A 24,781-nucleotide genomic window follows, 5' to 3' on the forward strand; every position below is an offset into this window, starting at 1 on the left:
GTCAGACCGTGAGGCCAATAGACGGTGTTCAATCTCGAGAGAGAGAAAACAGACGATTTTTCCACTTATTCATCTAAAAATTTATTATTAACGTGGAGGGGCAAAACTGTAAAGGAGCAAAGCTTTATCGACTTATAGAGCCATACATAAATCATAATTACCATAGACCTCAAGACAGGTCAACTTACATGTAATTACATTCAAAGAAACCATTCAAAATAGCTTTGTCAATGCTTTTATCTATATATATGAGTCCTGATCTCTTGCTCCCCATGGAGCAAGAAAAATAATCCACACTTTCTATATAAACCGTTAGATTAAATCTAACGGTCATTTTACAAACCCACCCATGATCTTTCATTTTAACACAAAACCACTTTCACCCTACTTTTAGTTTCTATAATTAATTTTACCATTACCATCTGCTATAACAATAAAAGGTAATTATAAAAGGTAAAAATAGAAACCTTTGAAAAAAAAATTAATTCCCGTAACTTTACTTTTATTTGTCGAGGAAGAGTTTATTTAAGGCTTTGAGGATTAAATGTTTTAAATTTTGTTAAGTTTCATCCCTTTACAAAGAGATTAAATTTTTTGTTTTCATTTTATTTAGTTTAAGCTTTAACAATTTTGAATAAAGTCAATGTCATATGATTCCATTATTAAGTTGTATAATATTATTATTCACACATGCACACACAAATAACTATAACAATAATACTTCTTTTCATGAGAGCTTTGGTTCTAAAATAACATGAAACATCTCTAAATCCCGGAATCGTGCACACCGCTTAACATCTCAGCTGCATCTTTCCCAATGCATTTTCAAACCTCTCATTGAAAACCCACATATACATATTCTCCATATCATGCGAAACTATGAAAACATCAAGCTTCAAGTCTAATTTATCATACCCACCAGCCCAATTACTCTCCCAAGTGATCTTACTCTTTGATTTCTCATTCAAAGTTGGTTTAAAATAAAAACTGAAGAAAAACCAAGCACCCCAGACACTATTAAGCCTCTTAGCAATATACGGATATTGTTTTTCCTTTCAAAGAAACATTTAAATAAAAACAAATTTATTAGTAAAATATACGGGAATTAATATTTTTTCAAAAGTTTCTATTTTTATTTTGATAATTACCTTTTATTGTTACAGTGGATGGTAATGGTAAAATTAATTATAGAAACTAAAAATAGGGTGAAAGTGGTTTTGTGTTAAAAGGAAAGGCCACAGGTGGGTTTGTAAAATGACCGTTAAATTAATCTAACGGTCTACATAAAAAGTGAGGATTATTTTTCTTACTCCATGGGGAGCAAGAGATCAGGACTCCTATATATATATATGTGGGTAAATGACAATAGCTTTTCATTAACAGAAGATTAAAAATATGAATTAGAGTATACTATAGTTTGTAAGTTACAATTATGGAGTATGCAAAAGGCATCTCTAGACAATGTTGTGGTTCCGCAATGAAAGGCTTTTCAGTATCAAAGGGCATGTATGCATTTGATAGTTCCACACAAGCAGAGATCCTGAAACTCACTACAACCATTTCTATACCATAGCTTTTTAGGGACTATCACTCATCTCCTTTCATAGAATCAGACTGAAAATGCTGTCCTGCTAATAAGTATACTCCTTTCTTTGCAGGGCCTTTCTCGACTTGTTTGTTCTCAGTAGTCATCATCATCAGCAGCAGCACCATCTTCATTCACTTTTTCATCATCTCCTCTGACTTCCCCATCACTTTCCTGCATCTCGCCATAATTCTCTCTTACGAGGTTGGACTCCGGCAGCCTCTGTACTGGTTCATCATCATCGGATTCTGACCATGCCCGCCTCAATCGGCTTATATTTGAAGGTGCAGCCTTAAACAACAAACAAAATTGTGATGCAATAAGTCCTTTGTCCAAAAAGCAAACAAACATAAAACCCACGGGGGAAAGAATTTGTAACAACAGTTCGCAAACAGGCACTCATGGATATAAAAGAGATTACAACAACCAATGTGGGAGCTCCACCTCAGTAGACTTCCAATATACCTTATGAAGACTATAATTAATTTATATAATATCTGCCAAACAATATATTACTGGACACAAAGAATTCACAAAGGAACATTACTGCAATTATAATCTAAGAATAAATTTGTTTAACATAGAGTTATCATCTATTAATCTATTTATTTAATTGAAAAGCAACGAGTATGCTTGAAGATTAAAATTAATATTCTAGTGCTACATGTAGCATATCTCTCCAGCAGCCAACAAAACGGTCAAAACTATGGAATATTGCCATAAAATAAATGAGTTTCAGGATGAAATACAATGCCTAATCCGCAAACAGTGATATTCACCAGACACAAGATTGATACAGATAATATAGCTAGAAACGGCTCAAGATTCCCACATGAAATATTTTATGTTGCCTCTAAGAATCAGAATTAGATACAATACCTTGTCCACAAGCAGTGCAGCAATTCACCACAAACACAAAAACAACCACACACAAAGGGGAGAGAGAAATACCATGTCATCCTCAGCATCAGAATCTTCAAGCCCAGCAGCTGCAAGAAGATCTTGAGCATTCTCTTCTCCATCATCTTGATCATTCGTCTGATTAGAGTGCTTCCCATAGTTCATGTTTGAATCGTCATCCTCCAATTCGTCCTGGTCATCCATAATGTCAGCTTCTGCTTCCTCTGTCTCATAACGTGATTTAGAGCTCTTGTCCCTCTTTTTCTTCTTTCCCCCCTTTCTCCTCCTCTTCTCACCATGCCTCCCCTCTTCATCTTCAATCTGGGATCTATCCTTCCTCTTAGAGGCAGGAGTGCTACTCTTCCATTGCTCCTGGAAATAAACCAAAATCATAACCACATAGAAGGCAAACACAAATGGATATGGACTTAAGAGTAGAAGCACAAGGTTTTGATATCATGTCCAGTTCAAGGTAATTTTTCAAGACTCGCTAATTATTTGAAACTAGTCCCATTTAGTCAACACTCCAAAAGATGATTAACTAATATGCTAGTTACATATAGTTTACATATAATTAAATCCCATTCTGATAGCTATTCAAATTTATTGGTGTTCTATATTTATTCTTCCTAAATCACAGACACGCCTAAAAGGGAAAAGAATCCATGTCAGACAAGTCAATTCTTATGGAAAGGCTCAAATTTGGCTAAAGGGTGGCCATAAGGTGGCTTGGGAGGGCGTATGCACTCGGAAATCCCAAAGAAGAAGGTGGCTTGGGGCTGAAAAATATGATTGAGTGGAACCCAGCAGCAGCAGTCAAGCATATATGGAACTGCTTAAACCCCAAATCCACTTCCATTTGGGTTAAATGGGCTAGGGCTTACTTGGTTAAGGAGGAAAACTTCTTGAATTTGAGAATTCCCTATTTTTTGCTCTTGGACATTGAGGAATATATTGAATCTTAGAGCTAAAGTCAGAAATTTGTTTCAATTTAGAATTGGGAATGGGATGAATCCTTCATTATGGTTTGACTGGTGATCACCCCCTATTTTAATAAAGTATATAAACTTGGTTGAACTTATGCAACTACATTTTTTCAGGTAGTATTGAGAAGTTCTCAACTTTTATGATGGTACAGAGTTTTGAGAGCAACTTTGCAATTATCTAAAAATACAATGCAATGAAATTCATAGTTTAATACTATCTCCTCTATATCCTAATTTTTAAAGTTAGATATAAAGGACCAAGCATTTGACATTTTTTTTGCAACAGACACTCCTATGTTATATATTTCATTTCTCAATTGATATATTTTCATTTTTGTTGTGTTCCTCTTTTAGGTGAACTTCACAATATATTATTATACAAAATGATAATCACCATACAGACAACCATCCTCCTCATATAGTGCCCACTGCTAAAAGAGAGAAACTATGCTGTATATGACACCGTTGACAATCATTTTTTTCCCCTGTAAATCACAGTTATTAATCCTTACCTTTATACGCTCTAGATGTTGCTCCTGTTGCATAACTTTCTTTAGCTCATCCTCTTGTTTTCTTTTCTCCAACTGTTTTCCCACAGAAAATGAGTGGACGCACAAAGAACAATGATAAATCTAGAAAATATATACTATAATTCAAAGGCTGACCTGAAATTTCCTCTGTTCTTCTGCTTTTCTACGGGCTTCCTCAGCAATTGTGACTTGACGAGCAAGTTCTTGTCTCTGCTTATTCTGCTGCTCTTCACGCTCAGCTGCCTCACAGTGAACTTTTGCGGCCTCAAGCAAGTGCTTGCAATATCCAACATGGGTTTCAATTTTCTTTTCATCAAACCCATGGAAGTGAAGATTTGAAGCAGCAGATAACTGACTAAATACACGAACTGCATTCTTAAGCTCTGCAACTGTTGAACGCACCTACAATATTTAAAGAACAGTTCCCGTTGAGAGAGAGAGAGAGAAGGATATATATATATATATATAGAGAGAGAGAGAGAGAGATCATATCAGACTACTTGGCGTGGTTCCAACGATAATAGATCTGCAAAGATGAGTTTTTTATTTTTTGATAAATAAAATTTTATTAAAAATGCTCAAAAGGGGAGCGGAACCAAGAAAACTACAAAAGACCACAAAGGGCCTCAAGCCTTCAAGGAGGCCAAAAAATCAACAATCTCCTCCAATGATCTATGATCTCTCCCTGAAACCCAACAAAAAAGAGTGGAAAGAATCGAGAATTTAAGCACCGAAATTGACATCGCCTTCCCTTCAAAATATCTCCTATTCCTTTCAAGCCAAATACACCACCACACACAAAGCGGCGTAGCCCTCCATGCATCCTGACTGTGAGCCCCCACAGGACAACCTCTCCACGCCTCAATCAGCCCTCTAGCGGATCCAGGCATAACCCAAGGAAAACCAAATAAGCTAATCATCAAATCCCAGCACTCTTTAGCCAAAGAGCAATGAATGACTCAGAGTATATCCCGCCTACGAGGGATGCTGGGTGGGGAAGACAGGATGGAGGCAAACGCTATCTTCGGCATTCTTTTTTTTTTTTGATAAGTAATAATTAAATAAAAAGGCATTCAAGAGAGGAACACATCCCTTATACAAAAGTGGAACCGGGGTCTAAGGCCCCAAAGAATCCAAAAAAACGATTAAATCATCGGAAGAGGAGCAGGAACTCCTCTTCACATAACTGAAATGGTTGCTCTCACTCGGCATTCTTACACAAAATGGTTGCTCTCACTCTTGAACCTACAGTCTCGTGCTTGTAAGTCTGACATTTTATCATCGAACCAGGGAATGACCCTAGACATGAAATGTAAATACTGATCTAAAATGCAGCTAGTCAAGAGTAAACACACTGAACAGATAATAAAGAAATTCAAGTAGTATCATGCTTATTTTTTCACTAATCTAATAGCCACCAAAGTAATAGAAGAGCCTAAAATACATTAAGATAACTATAAATGATTTAGACACTTTTACCAACAATTTCCATATTATTTCAAACATGAGGTAAAGGAATGCATTATTTCTGCATAACAAATAAGTGTAACATTCTCAGGAACCTTGGCATCAACAAGATAATCTAAAGAACTCCTGAACACTTGAAGTAGCAGTACAAGTGAAAAACTTCCGCAGGTGCATACAGCTCCAGAGTGCCTGAGGAACTGTGCAGATGGTCTGATTAAGGACTCCATTGAAAACTCGACATTAGCAAACAACATGACATTGGAAAGCTAATTGAGTCTAATTTCTGGAAATATAAGAATAATCACTAGATTCAACGTATATAATTAGTTACAACCCTGAAAAAGAACAATCACTAGATTCAATTCTGAATAAAACATGCTTTTACATTTGGACGCACTTCAAAAACTTTATAGAAGCTTTCAAAGTCCACTAAGGTCAATCAAGTTGATTTATCCATTTTAATACTAAGGTCCACTCAGTGAATTTTACGCTGTCCTAATGCATGAATGAAGTTGATCAAGACAGTTGATTCCATATCATCTTGCAATCTTCATGCCACCTTCAAATAGTCTTTCATCAAAGTCTTCAACCGCATCTCTGTCTAGCAAAATAGCTGGAAAACCCATATGACTACTAGACAAACCAAATGATACAAAAATATTGATCGATTCTAATATCAAGCATTGGACCATGCATGGATGGGACTGTTTAAACTTTAAACAGAAACTTATGGTCACACCAAGAATGGAAAACATAACACCACAAAACATCATTTTAAGTTTTCTGGTTGGCTGCACTTTCTTAAAATTAAGCTATATCGGTAGTCCAATTATGCTAAATCATTGGCCATGGTTGTTTCACTCCCTCATGCCCATGCACGACCTTCCTCTCCTTGTAGCACATTTATCCCAGACTATAGTGGAGCAATCATTATCCCCGAGTATTGCCTGTATTGACTACGAATGCCCAACTAAAAGATATGACAGTAAAATCTGAATTTCATTTTCCAAAATTGCATTTGAATATAATTGTTCAATTTCCTCTAATTCTACTGATCCATCCTTGAATCCTCCTCTATGCTGAACTCATTTTCACAATGCAACATTTCCCCAATACATGAGGTTTGTACAAAATCACAGGTATTTCCGTATTTGTCAATCAGACAACAATTACATTCACTTCAAACAACCTTAAGTTTTTATTTCATCCACAGGCTATCTCCTCATCAATATATCCTCCTCGAAAATTGATTCAAGATGGGGGAGATAATCACTTCAATGTTATACCATAAAGCACGGATGCCAATAATCTAATTATGAGTTTCATGAAACTTCCTAGGTCCTCGTCAATCAAGCAACAAACACAAAATCACTTCAATCAACCTTGCTTTAATTTTATAGACTATTTTATCATCAATAATCCCTCCTTAATGCAAATTGAACCAAGATCATAGAAATGATCACTTTCAGGATAATCTTAGACAACCCAAACCCCCCCCCCCCCCCCCCCCCCCCCCCCCCTTCTTTAAAACACAATGTAATATTAAAAAAACATTTTTAATCGGAATTTTCATGCAGTTATATTATCAAGAACCCAAAAGAAAAGGTTAAGTTTCTGAGCACAGTCGTATAACAGATTTGGATGATCCAAAGAGAAAGCAGAAGTATATCAAAGAGAACTTAAAGCATCAGACTTAAGTCTAATGAGATGAAATACAAAGAAAAAAAAAAAAATTCAAAGGGAAGGTTTCATCATTGACCTCATCTGCTGTCCTTTTAGTCTTTTGCAATGTTGACGCAGAGAACTTTTGCATTGCAACACCGGCATCAAATCTTAGTGTGTAATTAGAAGGAGCCAAGTGGATGGCCCTTAGTAAAGTCTTCTTGCAATCTTGCCACTGCTCAGCTTCATAATGTGTACGGGCAAGATAGAGAAGGACTTGATTGTCTGTGTTATAATAAAACTTCCGCAAGCAATTTTGATACTGCAAATAAATAAATAAAAAATGACATCAAAACAGGCATGCAAAAATGACACGACACTAAATTAGAAATTAAAATTGACCAAAAAGAAAGTGATAAGATGTTATAAACTAGACCATTTTTACAGCCAGTGTAAAATTTCCTTGAGCAAAATGAACATGTGCCAGATTTATCCACACATCTGGCATCTGGACAAAAACATTTCCACTTGCAGCTTCTTGAACCTACAAGTAACAGAAAGCTAAAAGGGTAACTCAAACAACTATGAAATTCTTTCTCTATATCATGACAAAAAACAAAACAAGTTCAGCCAACCTGTGTAAAAAGATCCTTTGAAACATCAAATTGACCTTTTTCTGCCAGGACCACACCAGCACCATTGGCAGCATATAAGTTAGCAGTATGCTGAACCAGAACCTGATAGTATGGAAATTAAAAAATTCATGACACAAATCAAAAGGATTGTTTATCAGGACATAACAGTCTGAATGAAAATTATGCAGAAAACATAAAGCATAAAATACTTGAAGAGAAGACCTGAATGAGCACAACTAAACCAGAGGATGAACTATAAATAAAATATCTACCCTAGTGTGGTTTAAATCAAAGTCACCGTTTAAAGCACACCAAGCACACCTCGACAAAACAAAGCAGTGTCCCAACTATTTGGTGTTGGTTTACATAAATCCTCTTTCGCCCTTCAGTTTTGTGACTTTTGTCTAGGTCCATGGTTCCAATAAAAGTATATTTTTTTAGGCATATAACCCCTTGAACTTATTCAAAACCTATGTTACCTGGACTCGAGTACGTGTGTCGATACCTGTATGTATGTCGAGTACATGTATGTATCCACGCGTCGAATGTGTCAAATCCCCAAACTGAAGGACATGGACACTGCTAAATATTCATATTATTTAATATTTTTTATTTTATTTTAGCATAGTGTCGGACACATATCCTATACCCATGTCCAAGTATTGTGTCTGACACGGGTACTTCACTTACTTTTGAAGAGTCCGTGTAACATTGTTCAAAACATTGCACTTACCACCCTACTGTTACTTAATGATAACATAATCTCATGCAAAGCATGTAACATAATATATGACTGTCGGACGGATCAAGAAAATTGTGTGAGGGGGGACAATAGTGCAATTTTTTAGTAATTTTAGTGGGCGGTAGTATAATTCTATAGGTATATATATCAAAATGAATAAAATAGTAGGGTATATTACTGAAAAAAAAAAAAAAAAAAACTCCCCAAGTTCCTGGTGACTGGGTGGTAGCTTAATTTCCCCCACTGACTTGTTAATACATCCATCCCTGATGACTGTGCTGACCATTATACCTTTGGACTATGTTTGACCCATAAAAAGCTCATTCTAACCCAAGTTCTGACCCAAATAAGCTCCGGCTGAATATGAAAAACCAATGGGCAAGAGGGCCGACCCAAGTTCTCTCTATTTTCTCCCTATACTTCATCTTCTTATTTATCTCTCTCTCTACTGTTCTATATTTTCTCTCAGATAAGCTTCCCTTTAATACTTGATAATGTGAATCATTTATATGCAATTTTTTGCAAAATAGATAGGTGTCTCATCAATAGATAGAAGTAGGAGAAATCCCCTTACTATTGATAGATTCCCACTCTATCCATTCCTACTCATAAGAAGATTGGGTTAACAATGGAGCATCAATAGATATGACACATCATTGTTGGATGGTAGGATGTGAAAGTAAACCTATCAAAACTACGTCATTTAGTTAATGGACAGCTTAGTAATCCGCCATAGCCAGTGTAATGGCAAGCTAACACTATGTTCTTAGTTAATGGGCAGATTAGTAACCTGTCATAGCCAGTAATGGCAAACTAACACCATGTACAAAACTCAGGTTTTTTTTTTCTCCATATCAGTTTTTGTTTTGGGAGGGCAAAAATGTATAGTTCAAGGTTTTTTTTTTTTTTTTTTGCCGTTTATCCTTTAATATATATATATACACACACACACACACACACATATACAGCCAAAGAAAAGCTAAGGCACAATGGAAACCACTTTTAAGTAGCTCCGACCTTCATAAATTACCAGATCATGATTCTCAGATTCCTCCTAGTTCAAGCATTTTTTATTTCTTTAATATATATATATATATATATATTGGTGTAACAGATACCACCACTTTAAAACCCATTTAAACTGTAAATACTAAAAGTATTCGTAAATATTCAATAATGGATGCCAACTCCTCTGCTAGAACATTGTGATCGGATTCAACTCGCTATTGGGTCAAATCAAATCAAAAATAAATTCACAAAACCTGTATTTAACGTTAAAAACAAAAACTTTAAGAGCAAAAGAGGCATTTAAGTTGTGGTAGCAATTGTGAAGAAAGGCTCTAAAATAACGATGCAATATCATACTTTTGTGTAGAGTTCCTTAGCCTTTTCCAGATGGGTAGCTTCCAACTTAGGAGCTCTTTTCTCAGAGCGAACTGCTGCAAAGTAGTTCCAATTTCCCTGACCAATTATAAGGCAAAAAATAAGAGCTGCCGATATTATTAGTTAATAATAAAAACAATATAAAAGATGACAACTCATGATGATGACAATATAATTTTTTTGATAAGTCAGATGATGACAATATATCCTACACCAAAACATAAAAAAAAATGATTTAAAAATTTATGTAATTTACTTCAGGTTCACATAAAATGCAGATGTGAGAAGTAAATTGGCAGATTGCACTTTCTTCAATAAGTTGCAAAATAAAAGCAGAAACCGCTTAATAAAGTAATAGTGGAATATCATTAAAGAACTAGAACATGAATGCACTCTCAACAATGTATGCACCAGACAAAGAGTAGCATAAGAATCTTGTCCAGCAGCTGCATCCTTAGCAGCCCGGAAGGTATCTTTGGCCTTGACCCAGTCATCATTCTTAAGTTCCAAGTCTCCAAGCATTAATAATGCATTTGGGCACTTGTCATCCACCTTCAGAGCATCACCAATCTATGACAAAAACACATCTCTTTATGAGCAAATAGTTTAAAATCTAAAAACAAACCATAAAACAGTAGACCTAGAGATGCAAGAGGGGCAGTAACAACCAGTTCGATGCTTAGTTGAACGTTATTTCGAGCTTTTGCAATGGCAGCAAGCCTTAGATAAGCATCTATGTAGTCTGGATACTGTAAGAAAGTAACACGCAGGTTAGACAATTACCCGAAGGTGGCAAAATATGGTCTAAGCAATGGAACATCAACAAATTCATGAACAAGTCATAACATTTAACAGTATAGCTAGGAACTTTTTCTTGGTCAGCAATCCAACCAAGTAGCAGCTTACTTGATTTGTGTGCGAGTTATATTTGTTTACAGCATTGAGCGCACTGAAATTAAGATAGATGATTTATGTTGCGTGTATCGAATTTTCTAGCACCTCCATCCAAATAAGGCCCCTTCTTTCAGACTAGATGAAAGGTAATTGAATATTTTTCTTGGTTAAAGAATACTGTAGAACTCTTTTACTGATAAGAGTTTGGATCTCAACCAAGCACTCACAAAATAGGGTTTTTTCTCACTTTCTTTCTTGTTCACCAAATCTTTCACTCTTTTTCAACAGATAGAACTTGATAAAGACTTTAAATTCATAGATTTACAACCAGAAACACTTTTTCCCTTCTTTCAATTTGTCAAGTCATTACTTCTTCAACATAGTTCAGCCCTACAAACTAAGATCCTGAGTGGGCCAGCCTAAATAATGCTACATAAAAAGAGACACAATGCAAATAAAAATGTTCACTGTAAGATTAAAGTAGCTCTATCCCAAGCCAAAATCATTCTACCATTCTAATATAACATGATAAAATCAATGCATTTCTCTCCCCAAAACCCACAAAGTCAATCTTGTCCTTAATATAAAAGGTTGAAGCAAGCCAGTCAACAAACACTTCTGCAATCAATTAGTTATTTCATAGTCCAAGCACTCATTGAAACAATGTGTTCGGTGTCTCCTACAGGGTGGTATTCATGTAATAAACAAAACTACCAAAAAATGAAATGTCTTTTCTCTCACTAAAAAGCATGACTTTCATTATGATACCTTCATTCATCATTACCATTCACCAATAATATCAATTAATGATTGCAATAACCAGAGACAAGCCCGTACCTTAAATAGGATCAGACGGTACAAGATGCTAGCCCTTTCAGTGTCATGCAACTGCTCAAGTAGTCTAGCCATGTTAAACAGTGTTGAGATTTTATTCCAAGGTAGTTCGACAATGATACCAGCTAGCTCAAGTCGATGGAACAATTGCATGTCCTTGTATTGATTGATAGATGCACCGGCATCAATGGCACAGGATTGTGGTGCACCATAGATGAAATTGCCCCATATGTTATCACCTAGAGCCTCCTTGAAAGTTTGTTTCGCAAGCTGAAAGTAAAGAAATCCCAGATAATTTTTCTGGAACAATTGTAAACTACTTATCCACATAGATACCAAAAAGTGAAGATTTTTGCTACTTAGGCTGTGAATGATGAGAAATTGGAGATGATGTTAAGTATAGAATCAAAGGAAGATGGGTTAAATGGAGGAAGGCGTCTAGATAAATGGAGGAAGGAATCTAAGATTGAAAAGAAATTTCTGAAAAACAGTTATCACACCAGTCACTACGAGCTAATGGGAAAAAACTGTTTGGCAGCTAAGAACAACGAATGCATAAAGTGAATGTGACAGAAATGTGAATGTTGAGATTCTTGAAATGGTAGAAATAACACCAACTGGGGATACAATAAGCAAAATTCGATCAAGATGGTTGAAAATGTGCAAAGAAGACCACTAAGTGCACCAGTTAGAAAGCGTGACATGGTACACATTGAGGGTATTACTAGAGGAAGGGAAAGACCAAAAATTACCGTGATAGAGTGAGTAAAGAAAGATAAGATAACTTGTGGCTAGGCTGAGGCAACAGATTTTAATAAACCGAAATGGAAAAATAGAATTCATGTAGCCTATCCCAATTAGTTGGCAAAAGGCTTTGTTGAATCGAGTTTAGTAACTATCTGAAAAGAATTGTAAAAACATTATAACGCATCCAAACAGTTTGCTGAGAATCTTCTATTTGTAATGAAAATCAAACAAAACCTTAAGAAAATATGCAAACCTCAAACTCTCCCCTTTCGAACTGAAGAACTCCAATATTGTTAAGCAATTCTATTGGTACTTCTTCACCTCCCTTTTTAAGCAGAACTCGTGCCTGTAACAAAATATCAAGTTGTTAAATAGCCCAAGGAAGCTTGAAAAAAACCAAGGAAAAGTAGAAAGAAGATCAAAAACCAAATAGCAAGGCAAAAACTAAAGGTATTGAGCCCATCAAAAAAATAAGTAGAATATATATATCATAAAACTCTGCCAGTGTCATGTGTAGACTCCCAATCTCGAAGAAAAAAGGAGGCAGCACAACATTGTTGACCGCCAGCATATGGTCTTTGTCAGACCTCTATCAAATCAATCCCGATTATATACAAATAAATAATATTGTATTCCCCTTAAACTACGTGTCAGATTTACTTTCTTCAGGAAGTAAGCCTAGTTCAACATAATAGACTTAGTGACTTGGAATATAGGAACACGAAATTCTTGAAACAATATAAAAACACCTCAAATTGTTCGATTTTTTAGTTAAAAAAATTTACATTACACACATGATCACCACATGCCAAGCATGCAATGACATTTTCTTATATATATGTATATATAATCTTTGCGTTATCATATAACATCGTCTTCTAAATTATGTAACTCTTACTATAGAAATTAAAATTATTAAAAATTCTCTATGAATCATTCAGCAGATGAGTATAAATAAAACTTCATAATTAAATATTGTTGTGTTCATTGGCATATGTCGAAAATCCACGCCAGAATATCTGAATATCTCCTTGCCAAATGTCGGAAGTCCACGCCAGAATCATTTTCCACAACTTATAACCTCTCTTTTTGAACTTACACGGAGCAGCGCGATTGTAGAAACTAGAATATAATCGTAGTCTTTGGTTAACAGAAAAATCATCAACATTCTATGTACAAAGCTACACAGACCATGATACTCAACAAAGTAAGACTTTGTACGTAAGATATGCATTAAAAGCAGATTTAGAAACCCAAAAAAAGTAAACAAAGGTAAACCCTAGCATTAACCAGATAATATTTTTTGTCTGATATGAACATCACAAAGTTAATGTTCAGACAAGAATAAAAAGTGGGAGGCCCTTACAGTTTTGAAGGCATCTAAAGCAGCTCCTGCATCAGTTGAAATTAGTAATTCTCCTAGATCCAGATATGCCTGTATTAAGGTTAGGACCGTTAGGTGAGTAAAAAGACCCCAAAAAAAAAATCAGAGCAATCTGCACTCAACAGACGCATGCAAGCTATCACCATGTCACAAATGGTGAAAGATTATCATATATAAAAGGTGAATTGTCCATGTCTGAATTGCTGAGGACTAAGATAATAGTGAACAGAGAACAAATACAGGAAATAATGTTATATAGACATATAGCAAAGAAGAAAAGCTATGAATCATGTACACAGATACGGAATACAGACATGTCACAATCCAAAAACAGCAATACAGAAAAATCTTTAGGAAAAAAACAAAACATACGGATACAACAAGGACATAACAATATATGCACGGCATAAGTTCAAAATAATAATGGTTTGTCATGTTATATACATTGTTACTATTTTCTAATAAAAAAATTATCACAAACAATAGTAGAGAATTGATAGTCACGGGAAAAAGAAAAGGAAAAAAAAAAACCCTTAGAATTGATAGTTATATTGCATGGATAGATGTTGGACTGAATTAGTCATGATATTTTCTTCTTATATGTCCATACCTTATTTTTCCAAGTAATTCTCAAATTATGGATATGTTTAGGAAGTATAAGAATCTGAGAGTGTGTTGGCATCTGATACAGACATGTTCACCTTACAAAAGTATCCTTGTTTCATAGAAGAGAAGCTAGAGATTATTAAAAATAAAAAACAATAAATTTGCAAACCAATGCCATTCACAATAAATTTGCATCCCGTAAAGGTATGCACCACATATAACACACCCAGTCATAGAATCCGCCCAAGGAGAAGTGCATCTTCATGGCACCAGGCACTGATTGGCAAAATTAAGTGAGGACTCACCTTGAATTCACGGATTGAAATTTCCAAATCCAAGGTTTTAAGTATTCAATTTGTGGATTCTGACTAATCAAAATAATAATAATAATAATAATAATAATAATTGGGGATTCTGCATCTTCTTTTGTTCCAGTGTAATTGTCATTCAGATTGGGTTGTTTTGAGCTGTCCACAATTATAAAAAAATCTCCACTTTGTTTTAGAAACATTCATTGTGAGCTCCAGTTTTTCAAAAAACTCCCCACTTTGTTCTAGAATTTTAATGAATGTCACAATTTATTTCCAAAGAACAAGAAATGAGCATCTTAGGGCCTGCCTGGTTCAGTGATCTGAGAATAGTTTTCTGTTTTCTGAATACTAGAGAACTGTTTTTTGAGTGACAAACCAAGCAGACCCTTAACAATTAATTTTTTTACAAGAAGGACTGGTATGATCCTTGTGGCTAGTGCAACATCCAGTTCCATTTTTGTTTTTCAAAAGAATTGCATCTCTCAATGCATGTGAATGAATACCACACCATCTAATCGCATAAATTAAAACCTGAAAAAGAGAGAAACAACAAGAAAAATGACCTGTGCATCACGAGGGTCAATCTTAGCAGCTTTTCTTATGAACTCCTGGGCCTTCTCAATCTGCCCAAGCTGAATATAAATGTGTCCAAGTGTCTACGTCAAGGAAAATCAAATCAAATCCTAGATAATAGAAACCCTAAAACCCTTTATAAAAAATAAAAAATAACGGATATGTAATTTAAACAACAATTTTCACATTTTGTTATACTAACTCACTTTCAGTGTCTCACAATTTTCAGGGTAAACTTCCAAAACCTTTTCAAAGTTTGAAAGAGAACTTCTAAAATCTCCCAATTTCAGCTGTACTTGGCCCAGACCTGTTTCAAACGTGACCAAAATTATAAGTGAACTGTAAAAGAGCAAGAAGCAGAAGAAAATAAACCTGAAATCCACATCATAACAATTATGAGTGCTGCACTGCAGTGAAAATAACAATAGAATTGTGCTCACTATCATATATTGTTAAACAATATAATAGTAATGGACAAAATGGTTTTATGCATGTCAACCATTGAATCCAATGCATTTAAGCTCTACAATGTAAAGTTGCATGTCCCAACACATAAAGCGCAAAAATTCCTTTCATTTACTTGTAAAATAAATTAAAGGAGAGAGAGAGAGAGAGAAGGAAATGAATGGATGCAGAAAAACCAGCAACACACAAGGACGTGAAAGAAAATTAGAAAATCTACGGACCATAGTATGGTAATATAAATTCTTGTGGCTTATTGATTTCCTTTACAGATGCCATGTAGTACAATCCAGCTTTTTCATAGTCCCCCTGCAGTCAAGAAGAAACAGCATTCTTACCATCAGCATAAATAAGGGACAAGAAAATGTTAATATAAGCATGAAACATTAATATGTTAATATTGATGCATAGTCAACAATAAGTCAAAAAAAAAAAGCCTAAAAAATAACAAAAGTAGACAATCAATGATCTGTCTTCAAGTAATCCGATAAGCTGGAAAAGATGCCATAAAGTAGCAATGGAGAATGACTGGAACGTTCAAAGATTATCATATTGGGACCAACCTAGCCAAAAAGAAATACAAGTAAATCAAGCTGGGTCGTCAGCAATAAACCTTATCAGAGCACATTGGGGCAGCAGTAGCACAACAATTTTACCGGACATTACAATCTTATAAATATGGAAGTGACAGTCATCAATAGATTGATTTTTGAGCCTCATCACAAGAATCCTTATCCTGGAAGATAAAAAATGAGGACAGCCTATCTACGAGTATGGATTAATAAATATGAGATAGAGAGGAGAGAGAAGAAAGGGAAAATAATTCCTTTGGGCAACAAAAAAGTTGAAGAACTTAGTTAGAAAGTTTTCAAGAAAAAAGAAAATGTCCATACCTTGCTATGGTATGATCGTGCCAAATTGTAGTACGAATGTGACTTTGTTGGCCCATGATTAGTCACAGCAAGTGCAGTTTCGGTCAGTTGCTCAACTAGAAAATGTTGACCAGTGAAGAAGAAATGATTTGCTAGATAATTCAGCGACAGCGAACAATATGGATAAATCTCGAAAGCTCTCTGCATCTTTTCCATCCCCCTCCTAATATCAGAAGCTGTGAAGATAAATGCAGCAGTCGAGTCATATTATATACTACAGTGAACTTCGTAAAGTGTAGTTCAGACAAAAATATGAAACTAAACCAAGCAAAATCAGTATCCATCATAGGAATATATGTGTATAATATATGTACATGAATGTATATGTTTTTTATATGTAAGTGCATGCATACATTATGTATGTATTTATGCATGCATGTGGCAGAAACTTGCCTTCATTTGTATTCAAATCCAAAATTCCAAGTGCCACAAGCGCCTCGACGTTTTCTGGATCTAACTACAGTTAATTTGTGAAACACAATTAGACATCAAAATAAATCAAAAACTTACAGCTTTTGCAATATAACAGATATTATTGCACAAAAAACTTATTAGTTTTAACATGCCTGCAAAACACGCTGAAATGCTTGCTTTGCCTTCCCATATTGACCCAATTTGTAGCGACATAGAGCTATGCCAAGTCTTACTGCTCCAGGACATTGAGGATACACTTGCAAGGCCCTCTTACCAAATCACATAAATTACAAGTTAACAGCAGCACAATAAATGGGTTCATAATTGAGATCATGTCCACAGAAAAACATTAAAACAATACTTAGTGGGATATAGGATATTTCATGGTTCCCACTAATTAAATTCAGATTCAGCTTGCCACGAGCCGAGAAACATTGCATGGCACCTCAAATACAATGAAGTGGACAATGAACAAACCTTGTACAACTCCAATGAATCAGAATATAGTCCACGATAAAAATGAACGCACGCCTGCAGTACAAAATCAATAAAACTAGAAAGTCAAGAAACCAGAGAAAAAGAAAATTGCACACTGCAAAATAAGAAAACTTGGTCTATTAAGGCAGCATTTGTTTCACCGTATAATATTTTCCAGAAAACATTTTACTCATTTTCTGGTGTTTGGGAGACTCCGAGAGTTGGAAATTATTTTCCATGTAAATCATTTTACCCCCAAATGACTGAAAATGATTTACCGAAAAAGATTCGGTAAGTTGTTTTCCCAGGCTACCTTCTGTCATCTAACGTATTCTTATCCAACACGGCATCGAGTGAGAGGAGAGAGAAAGAGGGAAACAAAACAATCAATCGAGATAGAGAGCCTGTTCTCGCAGAGAGAGATGAGAGAGAAAGTACCGATCGAGGAGGGAGGGAGAAATTGTTTAGCTTAGAGAGGGATGTCTTCACACAGAGAGGAACGAGGAGAGAGAAGGGGAGCGGGAGCGGCCGCGGGGGGGGGGGGGGGGGGCGGCGGCGTTGGAGAGCGAGGGGTTATTGGATGTTGGAGAGAGAGAGAGGATATGCATTGTTGGAGGTTGATAAAAAGAGGAACACTGAAGAGAGTTAATGGCTGACTGTCTCACTTTTCTTTTTGCTGAAAATATAAAATTTCCGATTGTTGCCAAACACCAAAATATTAAGATAAAAATTTATTTTGCATGTAAATGTTTTTTATAAAAAAAATTTATGTTGAAACAAACGAAGCCTAGAGGATAATATTTTCTTTGATCAACCAACTACGTCACTGCTACAAATTTATAGACTCTCCATTAATTAAGATAATCTTCTGTTTTTTATTAATATTAATTAAGATACTCTAAAAAGCATAATCTACCATCCTTGATGACAATCATAAATACTTTGTTTGCAAAAAAGCAAGATACTAGGAAATACCTGACCAAGAAGAGCAAGAACATTATCAGGATCTCCCCCCAATATAATCTTGAAAGCATCAGCTGCGTGTTCTGTATCACCCTTAGCCAGTAAAAGCTGACCTACAAATGTGTTTAAAAAGCATTTATGCCAGTACTGAGTTTAGATGGTAACACCAATCCACCAACTGAAACATGCAGGATTGGATCTCCAGATCATCCTTCCAAATAAGGCTCACAAAGAGGAATGGTATCACCACCCACCACAAGAGAGGGTTCAGCAATACATTAACAACTTTAACAAACTATTTTGAAATCAAATTTTCAAAAAAGCACATCACAAGACCAGCTGAAAATTTTTTATTCACAGATTTAATGTAATTCTTTTTCCAACCATAGACAAAATCTTGTGTGACCGTAAGGAAAAATAGAAAAATGAAAATATAGTGCTAAGCAAGGTTCAAAACTCATTCAAGCCACTGTGAATCGGCCAAGTCTTAACAGCCTAGGCCAGAATTGGTATGTAGTCTCACTGACGAATCGGTCAGTCTATTTCGCACAAAACTAAGCTGAAATGGCGCCATAATGGTCGTGTGGCACCTGGGGTTTAAAAACTAAATGAATTAGGTGGTTGTCCAATTAAGTTTGTTTCATAACGCAATTTGAGTATCACTTCAAAGGGTAAGCGTCACTTAAAAAAGGGTAAAATTTTGAGCGTGATTTCATTTATCACTAAATGATAACAAAGAATCTCAATTTCCATTACCACCTAAAAACTTCAGTTCTTAAAATTTCAGTTTTATCAAACACCACCTAATTTTTGAATCAAAACCTTTCAATAATTGAAATCATCAATTAGTTTTTCAAGTACTTTCCTTTTCTTCTCAAATAGAACTAACATAACAGTGTTTGACATGTATGAGAAACTTTAGTTGATTTATAGATATGTGGTTTGTGTTTCTTCCATGTATGACATTTTTTTTTTTTTGGAAGGTTCCGTGTATGACATTGATGTGCTGGAATCTTAGAATTTTTTTTTAAAGTGTCGTGTTTGGTAACTTTACATCTTTTCCATATTTAACTGCATTTTGGCCATAAATTAAGTGAAAAGGTCAAAAAAAAAAAAAAATCAAAAGCTTTCGCTAGAGACAACGATTTATAATTCAATATGAATAACATTATTTATATTAATTCACTTTTATATATTCAACAAAATCCACAAAAGTTCATCAAAAACACATTTTTTATTGTGAAGTTTAAAATTATGTATTAGTGCGTTCTGGGTTACGGTGTGCAGCGCCAATAGTGATCCATGACCATGACAGCTGTGTCCATTACATAATCCCCGAATACCCCGCTCCAGTAAATTGCGTTAGCGGCCGGGGAGATGATCAAAACCTTGGTGTCATGCTAGTCCACCGCTCTTTGAAATAGAACCTTCTTTTTTTCTAGTAAAAAAAAAAAAAAAAGTTCTATACCCTCTTCACATCATCGTGCAATGTGAGATGATTTGTTACTAAATACTCCCTCCATCCCACAAAAAGTGTCCCATTTCGGGAATCTAACTTTTTAAGAGTGTAAATTTTATTTTATTTTTTTATTATAGTTGTAGGTAATGAATTTCCAAATACAACCTTTTATGGTGGGTCCACATAACTTCAATTGCTTTTATAACTTCAAGGCAACAAGGGTAAATTACGAATATTAAAAAAATAGTAAATTGGATTTTGAAATGGGAAAATTATTTTGGGAAAGCCAAAAATGGAAAGATGGACAATTTTTGTGAGACGAAGGGAGTACTAATTTTCCATCTAACAATAGTTACTGGTGGCCATTTATTTTTCTCCTCTTTCCATTCTCTACCAAGGTTTAAGTAACAGCGTGGAGATGCTAATGCAGGGTGTAACAAATTAAGGATGAAAATACCAGAACCGTGTACTTATTATTTACGGCAAAACACCAAAATGTAGTTGCTTATAGTTTTTAATAAAAATTTATTGAAATTATAACTTTATTTAATATGGGTGATGCATTTTACATTAATGTTTAAGTCGTTGACAGAAATAAATGCTTACCAATTTTTCTGTTTCACCAATTCAATAAACTTACATACTGAATGTGAAAAGTTATCAATGTTTAGGCATATTTAAATTACATAATTTTCTCAATGTTACATAAGTACATAATGAGGGCATACCGGTAAGGATCTAACTCGAGAAAGTCAGAGATTTCCCAACAAACCTTAATTTTAACTTCAAATGAAAGATTTATGTTAGTGAACTCTAAAACCTAATTGACCCAAAAAAGGTCATTTAAAAAAAAAAAAATAAAACTCAGAACTTAAAGTCAAAAATTGAGTAACCAAAAGTCTTAGTTCATATATATGGTCAGATCAAGTAAATTCACTCTTTTAGAAGGTAGATTTTAAGTTATATACTGTTTTCATAGCTCCCTGGCCTCAAAGTTTAAAATAAAGAGTTTTTAAAAAATAGAAAAATATCTAAATAAAACTAAAAGAATTATAAATCCTACATGGTTTCTTATTTTTGACAGTTTACTACCCTTATATCCCAGTAAATCAATTTGATCATTAGTTCATTTATGTATTCAAAACATGCTTTTTTTTGTATCTCCTTTCTGGGTTTGACTTGCAATTGCATTAATGGTCTAATGCACATTTAGGCCTAATCATGATAGGATCCAAATATTCTGGATAGCCCCCTAAAATAGAATCTTTCAACTAGGATTTCAGTGACAAAATGCATCAAATAAATGTTCACCTTTCCCAACCCATGTAGAAGGCTCGTGCATGTCAATTCTCGATGCTTTATTGTAGTATTGTGTTGCCATGATAAAATGCTCATCCTTTTCCCTTTGTTTTGTCTCAATTTTTCCAAGGTAGCTGTAATAAGCCCCTAAAGCATTTAGAATGGCAATCCTCTCATATTTCACATCTGCATAATATTCATCGATTTCTGCAATGTAGAAATGCAAGGGTCAGATCATATATACATTCATTATATATATAAACAACAACATTGTCTCATAATCTTACCAAGCCTTTGGAAAATATATGCAATCTGATCAAAAGAAAGCAAAAATTATTAAAGAAAAATTACCAGGACTAGAACCTTCCTCCAAAATTTGGCGGAATTGTTCAACTTTTCCTTGTTTGAAGTACTCCCGCTGCATCAGTATTGATTAAAAAAAATTAAAACTTCTAGTAAATCAGCAAATTTGACATGGAGGTTCGAACTTTGTACACCAGTGTTCTATTCAGGCACACTACTTTCCTTATCATACCTACCAATAATTAGCAAAATTTTAAATAAAGAAATCTTCAATTTGAATCCCAGCATCTCCAAGCGCACATTTATAAAAGAATATATATATATATATATATATATATATATTCGTCGATTGTGAGTTTTTGTCCATCGATGTTTATATGTTTGTGTAAATTGATGTGTGTGTGTGTGTGTGTGTGTGTAGAAACGAACCGCGATTATAAGCCATAAATCAAGGGGGGCTTGTTCGGCCTTTAGAATGTCTAGTATGTCAGTAGCGTCTCTTGGGAGTTGATCGAGAGCGACCCGGACCTCTTCCTCGGAGTTCTGCACCGGAATGTACACACACGCCATTTGAATTCCGACGCTAGGGTTTCAACTATCGATCGAACTGTTAATTTCTTGTTCCTTTTTCCATAAACCCTAGTACTGTGGTTCTACTGGGGATCGTGGGTGGAGAACAGGAGAGGGTATATGGCGATGTTAAATTGAAACTGATATCAAAAGGACTTTTGGGGGCTTGGGGTTGGTTGAGACTCGAGTCCACCTTGAGACTTGAAACCCGTGTACGTCTACCTAGGACACTGGGACTGCAACTTGGGTTGACCTAACCCAGTCCATTTCTAACCCAATTTAAATTATACTCAACGTGGGATTATGGTCATAATCCGAACTGAATGTTTTTGGTCGAGTTGGGCCGAGTTGACGGGTTGAGTGTTTTTTTTTTTTTCAAAAATTAAAAATTTATATATTATATATATATATATATATAATATATTATTTTTTATATATTTGATTATATTATTAAAAATGCTACCGACTTATTGGAATATTGTCTTGGGGTTTTATGCAATTGTCCGAAACTTGTATAAAATTATAATTTGCAAAAGACACTGGACATGTCAACTTTGAGTAATTATTTTTCAATGATAAGATTCAAATTAATATGAATAACTCATTCAACATAGATTTATTAAAAACTATTTTTGAAAAAAAAAATCAATGGATTATATTTGTAAAAAAAATCTATAAGATGCGCCCAGAAGAAAATTTAAAATACCTTCAAATAATTTTTAAAATTTTCTTAAGTCTATATATTTTAAAAATTAAGAAGGAAAAGAAAATCTAAAATAAAACTGAATTTTATTAAATTAACATTAAGGATATTTTAATCATTATAACTTCACATCAATAGTGCGTAATTTCTATTTTAAAAAAAAAAAAAATCTATCTTTGGAAATTAAAAAGAAAACATAAAAGGGAAATTATATTTAAAAAAAAAAAAAATTTATTCTTAAATTTTTATTAAGGGCTATTATTATTACTCACTCGTAAAAAAATAAAATAAAAAACTATTATTATTATTATATTACTAATCATAGCATATCAAACCATTCATCTTCACAATCACTGTAAATATGCCTCCACCACCACCGCCATCATTTCAGCCTCCCCTATCGCCTCCATCTCCATTCTCTCTGAACTTGCCCTCTCCTCTCTCTCTCGAACAGCAAATTACAAAATCTACAAGAATCAGAAGTTCAAAACCCATATATTTCAGTTTTATCTATCTGTCTACAAGAATCAAAAGTTCAAAACCCATATCGGCATATCATTTCAGATTGTTCAAAAAATCAGAACCCAGATCTTTCAATTTCCATCGCCCGTTGTTCTAGTTCGAAATTTGAATGGCATCAGCTGCGATATTCTCGTCTCTCCGGCGGAGGAGGTCACCGTCTCTAGAGGCGTTCCTGGCACCGGTGTATCTCGCCACTGTCTCTCAACTCTCAAGCGGCGAAGAGAGAAAGAGAAAGAAATGAGAGGGGAAAAAAAAAAAAAATCGGGTTTCGAGTTAAGACCGAACCCAACCCGAATATGTCTGGGTTTTGACAAAATCCAACCTGAACATGAACCCGATTTGTGAATTTAAAGCCCAATTAGGTTTGAGTTGGGCTGGGTTAGCCCGCCCAAGTTGCAGCCCTATGTCTACCCAATATCGGCGGGTCAAGGTGAAGTTCATTTGTATTATATATAGGGTCAAGTGCAGAAAACACCCCTATAGTATGCTTATAGTGCATATTGCACTATTCGCGTGCAAAAAATACCCCTAAATTAGGACATTTGTGCAGATAAATCCCTATTCACACATTTATGACTAAAATGCCCATAGCTACACATTTAATAGTATATATATATATATATATAATTAATATTTTATGAAATGACTAAAAAGGGTAGCTAAAAAAAAAAATTTGTGATGATGGCGCCGGAACAATACTTTTGACAAATAAGGCCGATCATGATCTGGGTTTCAGTATCGAAGAACGAGTCTGTGAAAATGAACAAGGGCGGCAACGATTTCAAGTGGAAGGCTGCAAGCATAACGAACCCATAAACATCAGATTTCTAACCGGCAACCTCATTAATGAGTTCGAATCGCCAAGTCCCTAGAAAAGCACTGAATCCAATAAGAACCTCTCTGGGTTCAATCTCTCCAGCGTCCTCGACGCCTACGTGGGCCACCACCGCTACCTCCTAAACTTTCTCCGGTCCACTGCTGCCCAAACATTATCGCCGAATTCCGATCTTTGGTGTTCTTCAGCAAGAACGGAAGCACCAAATAGTTGTTTCGGCTAGTGCCATGCGCGAGAGCTTTGTTGGGTGTTTGTGATTTGAATGTGCATTTGCTTTTGGAAATTGAATTGTGTCCGTTCGATTTGGCACTAGTGACCTCGACCGCAATTCAGACTGTATTCAACGATACAGTGGCGATTGAGAGGAATTTGACCAGGGATATGAGTGTACTGCGAATCACCTTGCTGGTCGGATTGGGAAAACCTTGATTTTCAAGGTGAGAGTGATTTGGATTTACTGGAATTTAGGATTTATTTAAATTTATTTAGAAATCATTGGTTATTGCAAATTGGGATTTGGTTAGAATTCAGTAGATTCCAACTTGTTTTTTGATTCACATGCTTCACTTTAAACTTTAAATGGCATTGAAATATAGGTTCTTT

At 35.0% G+C, this 24,781-nt stretch overlaps 1 protein-coding gene across 1 annotated transcript; it reads right to left on the bottom strand.

The window, feature by feature from the left end:
- Window positions 1-1,337: 1,337 nt before the first annotated feature.
- On the bottom strand, window positions 1,338-22,345 carry LOC132277059 (protein CTR9 homolog). Its single transcript, XM_059778774.1, has 24 exons — window positions 21,978-22,345; window positions 21,597-21,663; window positions 21,258-21,452; window positions 18,500-18,600; window positions 17,525-17,578; window positions 17,200-17,316; window positions 17,027-17,090; window positions 16,595-16,809; window positions 15,926-16,010; window positions 15,446-15,546; window positions 15,230-15,322; window positions 13,732-13,800; window positions 12,619-12,711; window positions 11,622-11,888; window positions 10,559-10,639; window positions 10,302-10,460; window positions 9,873-9,968; window positions 7,766-7,867; window positions 7,567-7,674; window positions 7,228-7,452; window positions 4,137-4,403; window positions 3,984-4,055; window positions 2,537-2,857; window positions 1,338-1,876 (listed from the first exon to the last, which is right to left on the bottom strand). Exons 1-24 carry the CDS (start codon window positions 22,116-22,118, stop codon window positions 1,682-1,684), a joined length of 3,288 nt encoding a protein of 1,095 aa, XP_059634757.1. The 5' UTR covers window positions 22,119-22,345; the 3' UTR covers window positions 1,338-1,681.
- Between the last annotated feature and the right edge of the window lie 2,436 nt (window positions 22,346-24,781).

The sequence above is a fragment of the Cornus florida genome, unplaced genomic scaffold (genome assembly GCF_030987335.1).
Source record: "Cornus florida cultivar Cherokee Brave unplaced genomic scaffold, ASM3098733v1 CherokeeBrave_3.0.0_Hap2_Chr10, whole genome shotgun sequence".
NCBI lineage: Eukaryota > Viridiplantae > Streptophyta > Magnoliopsida > Cornales > Cornaceae > Cornus > Cornus florida.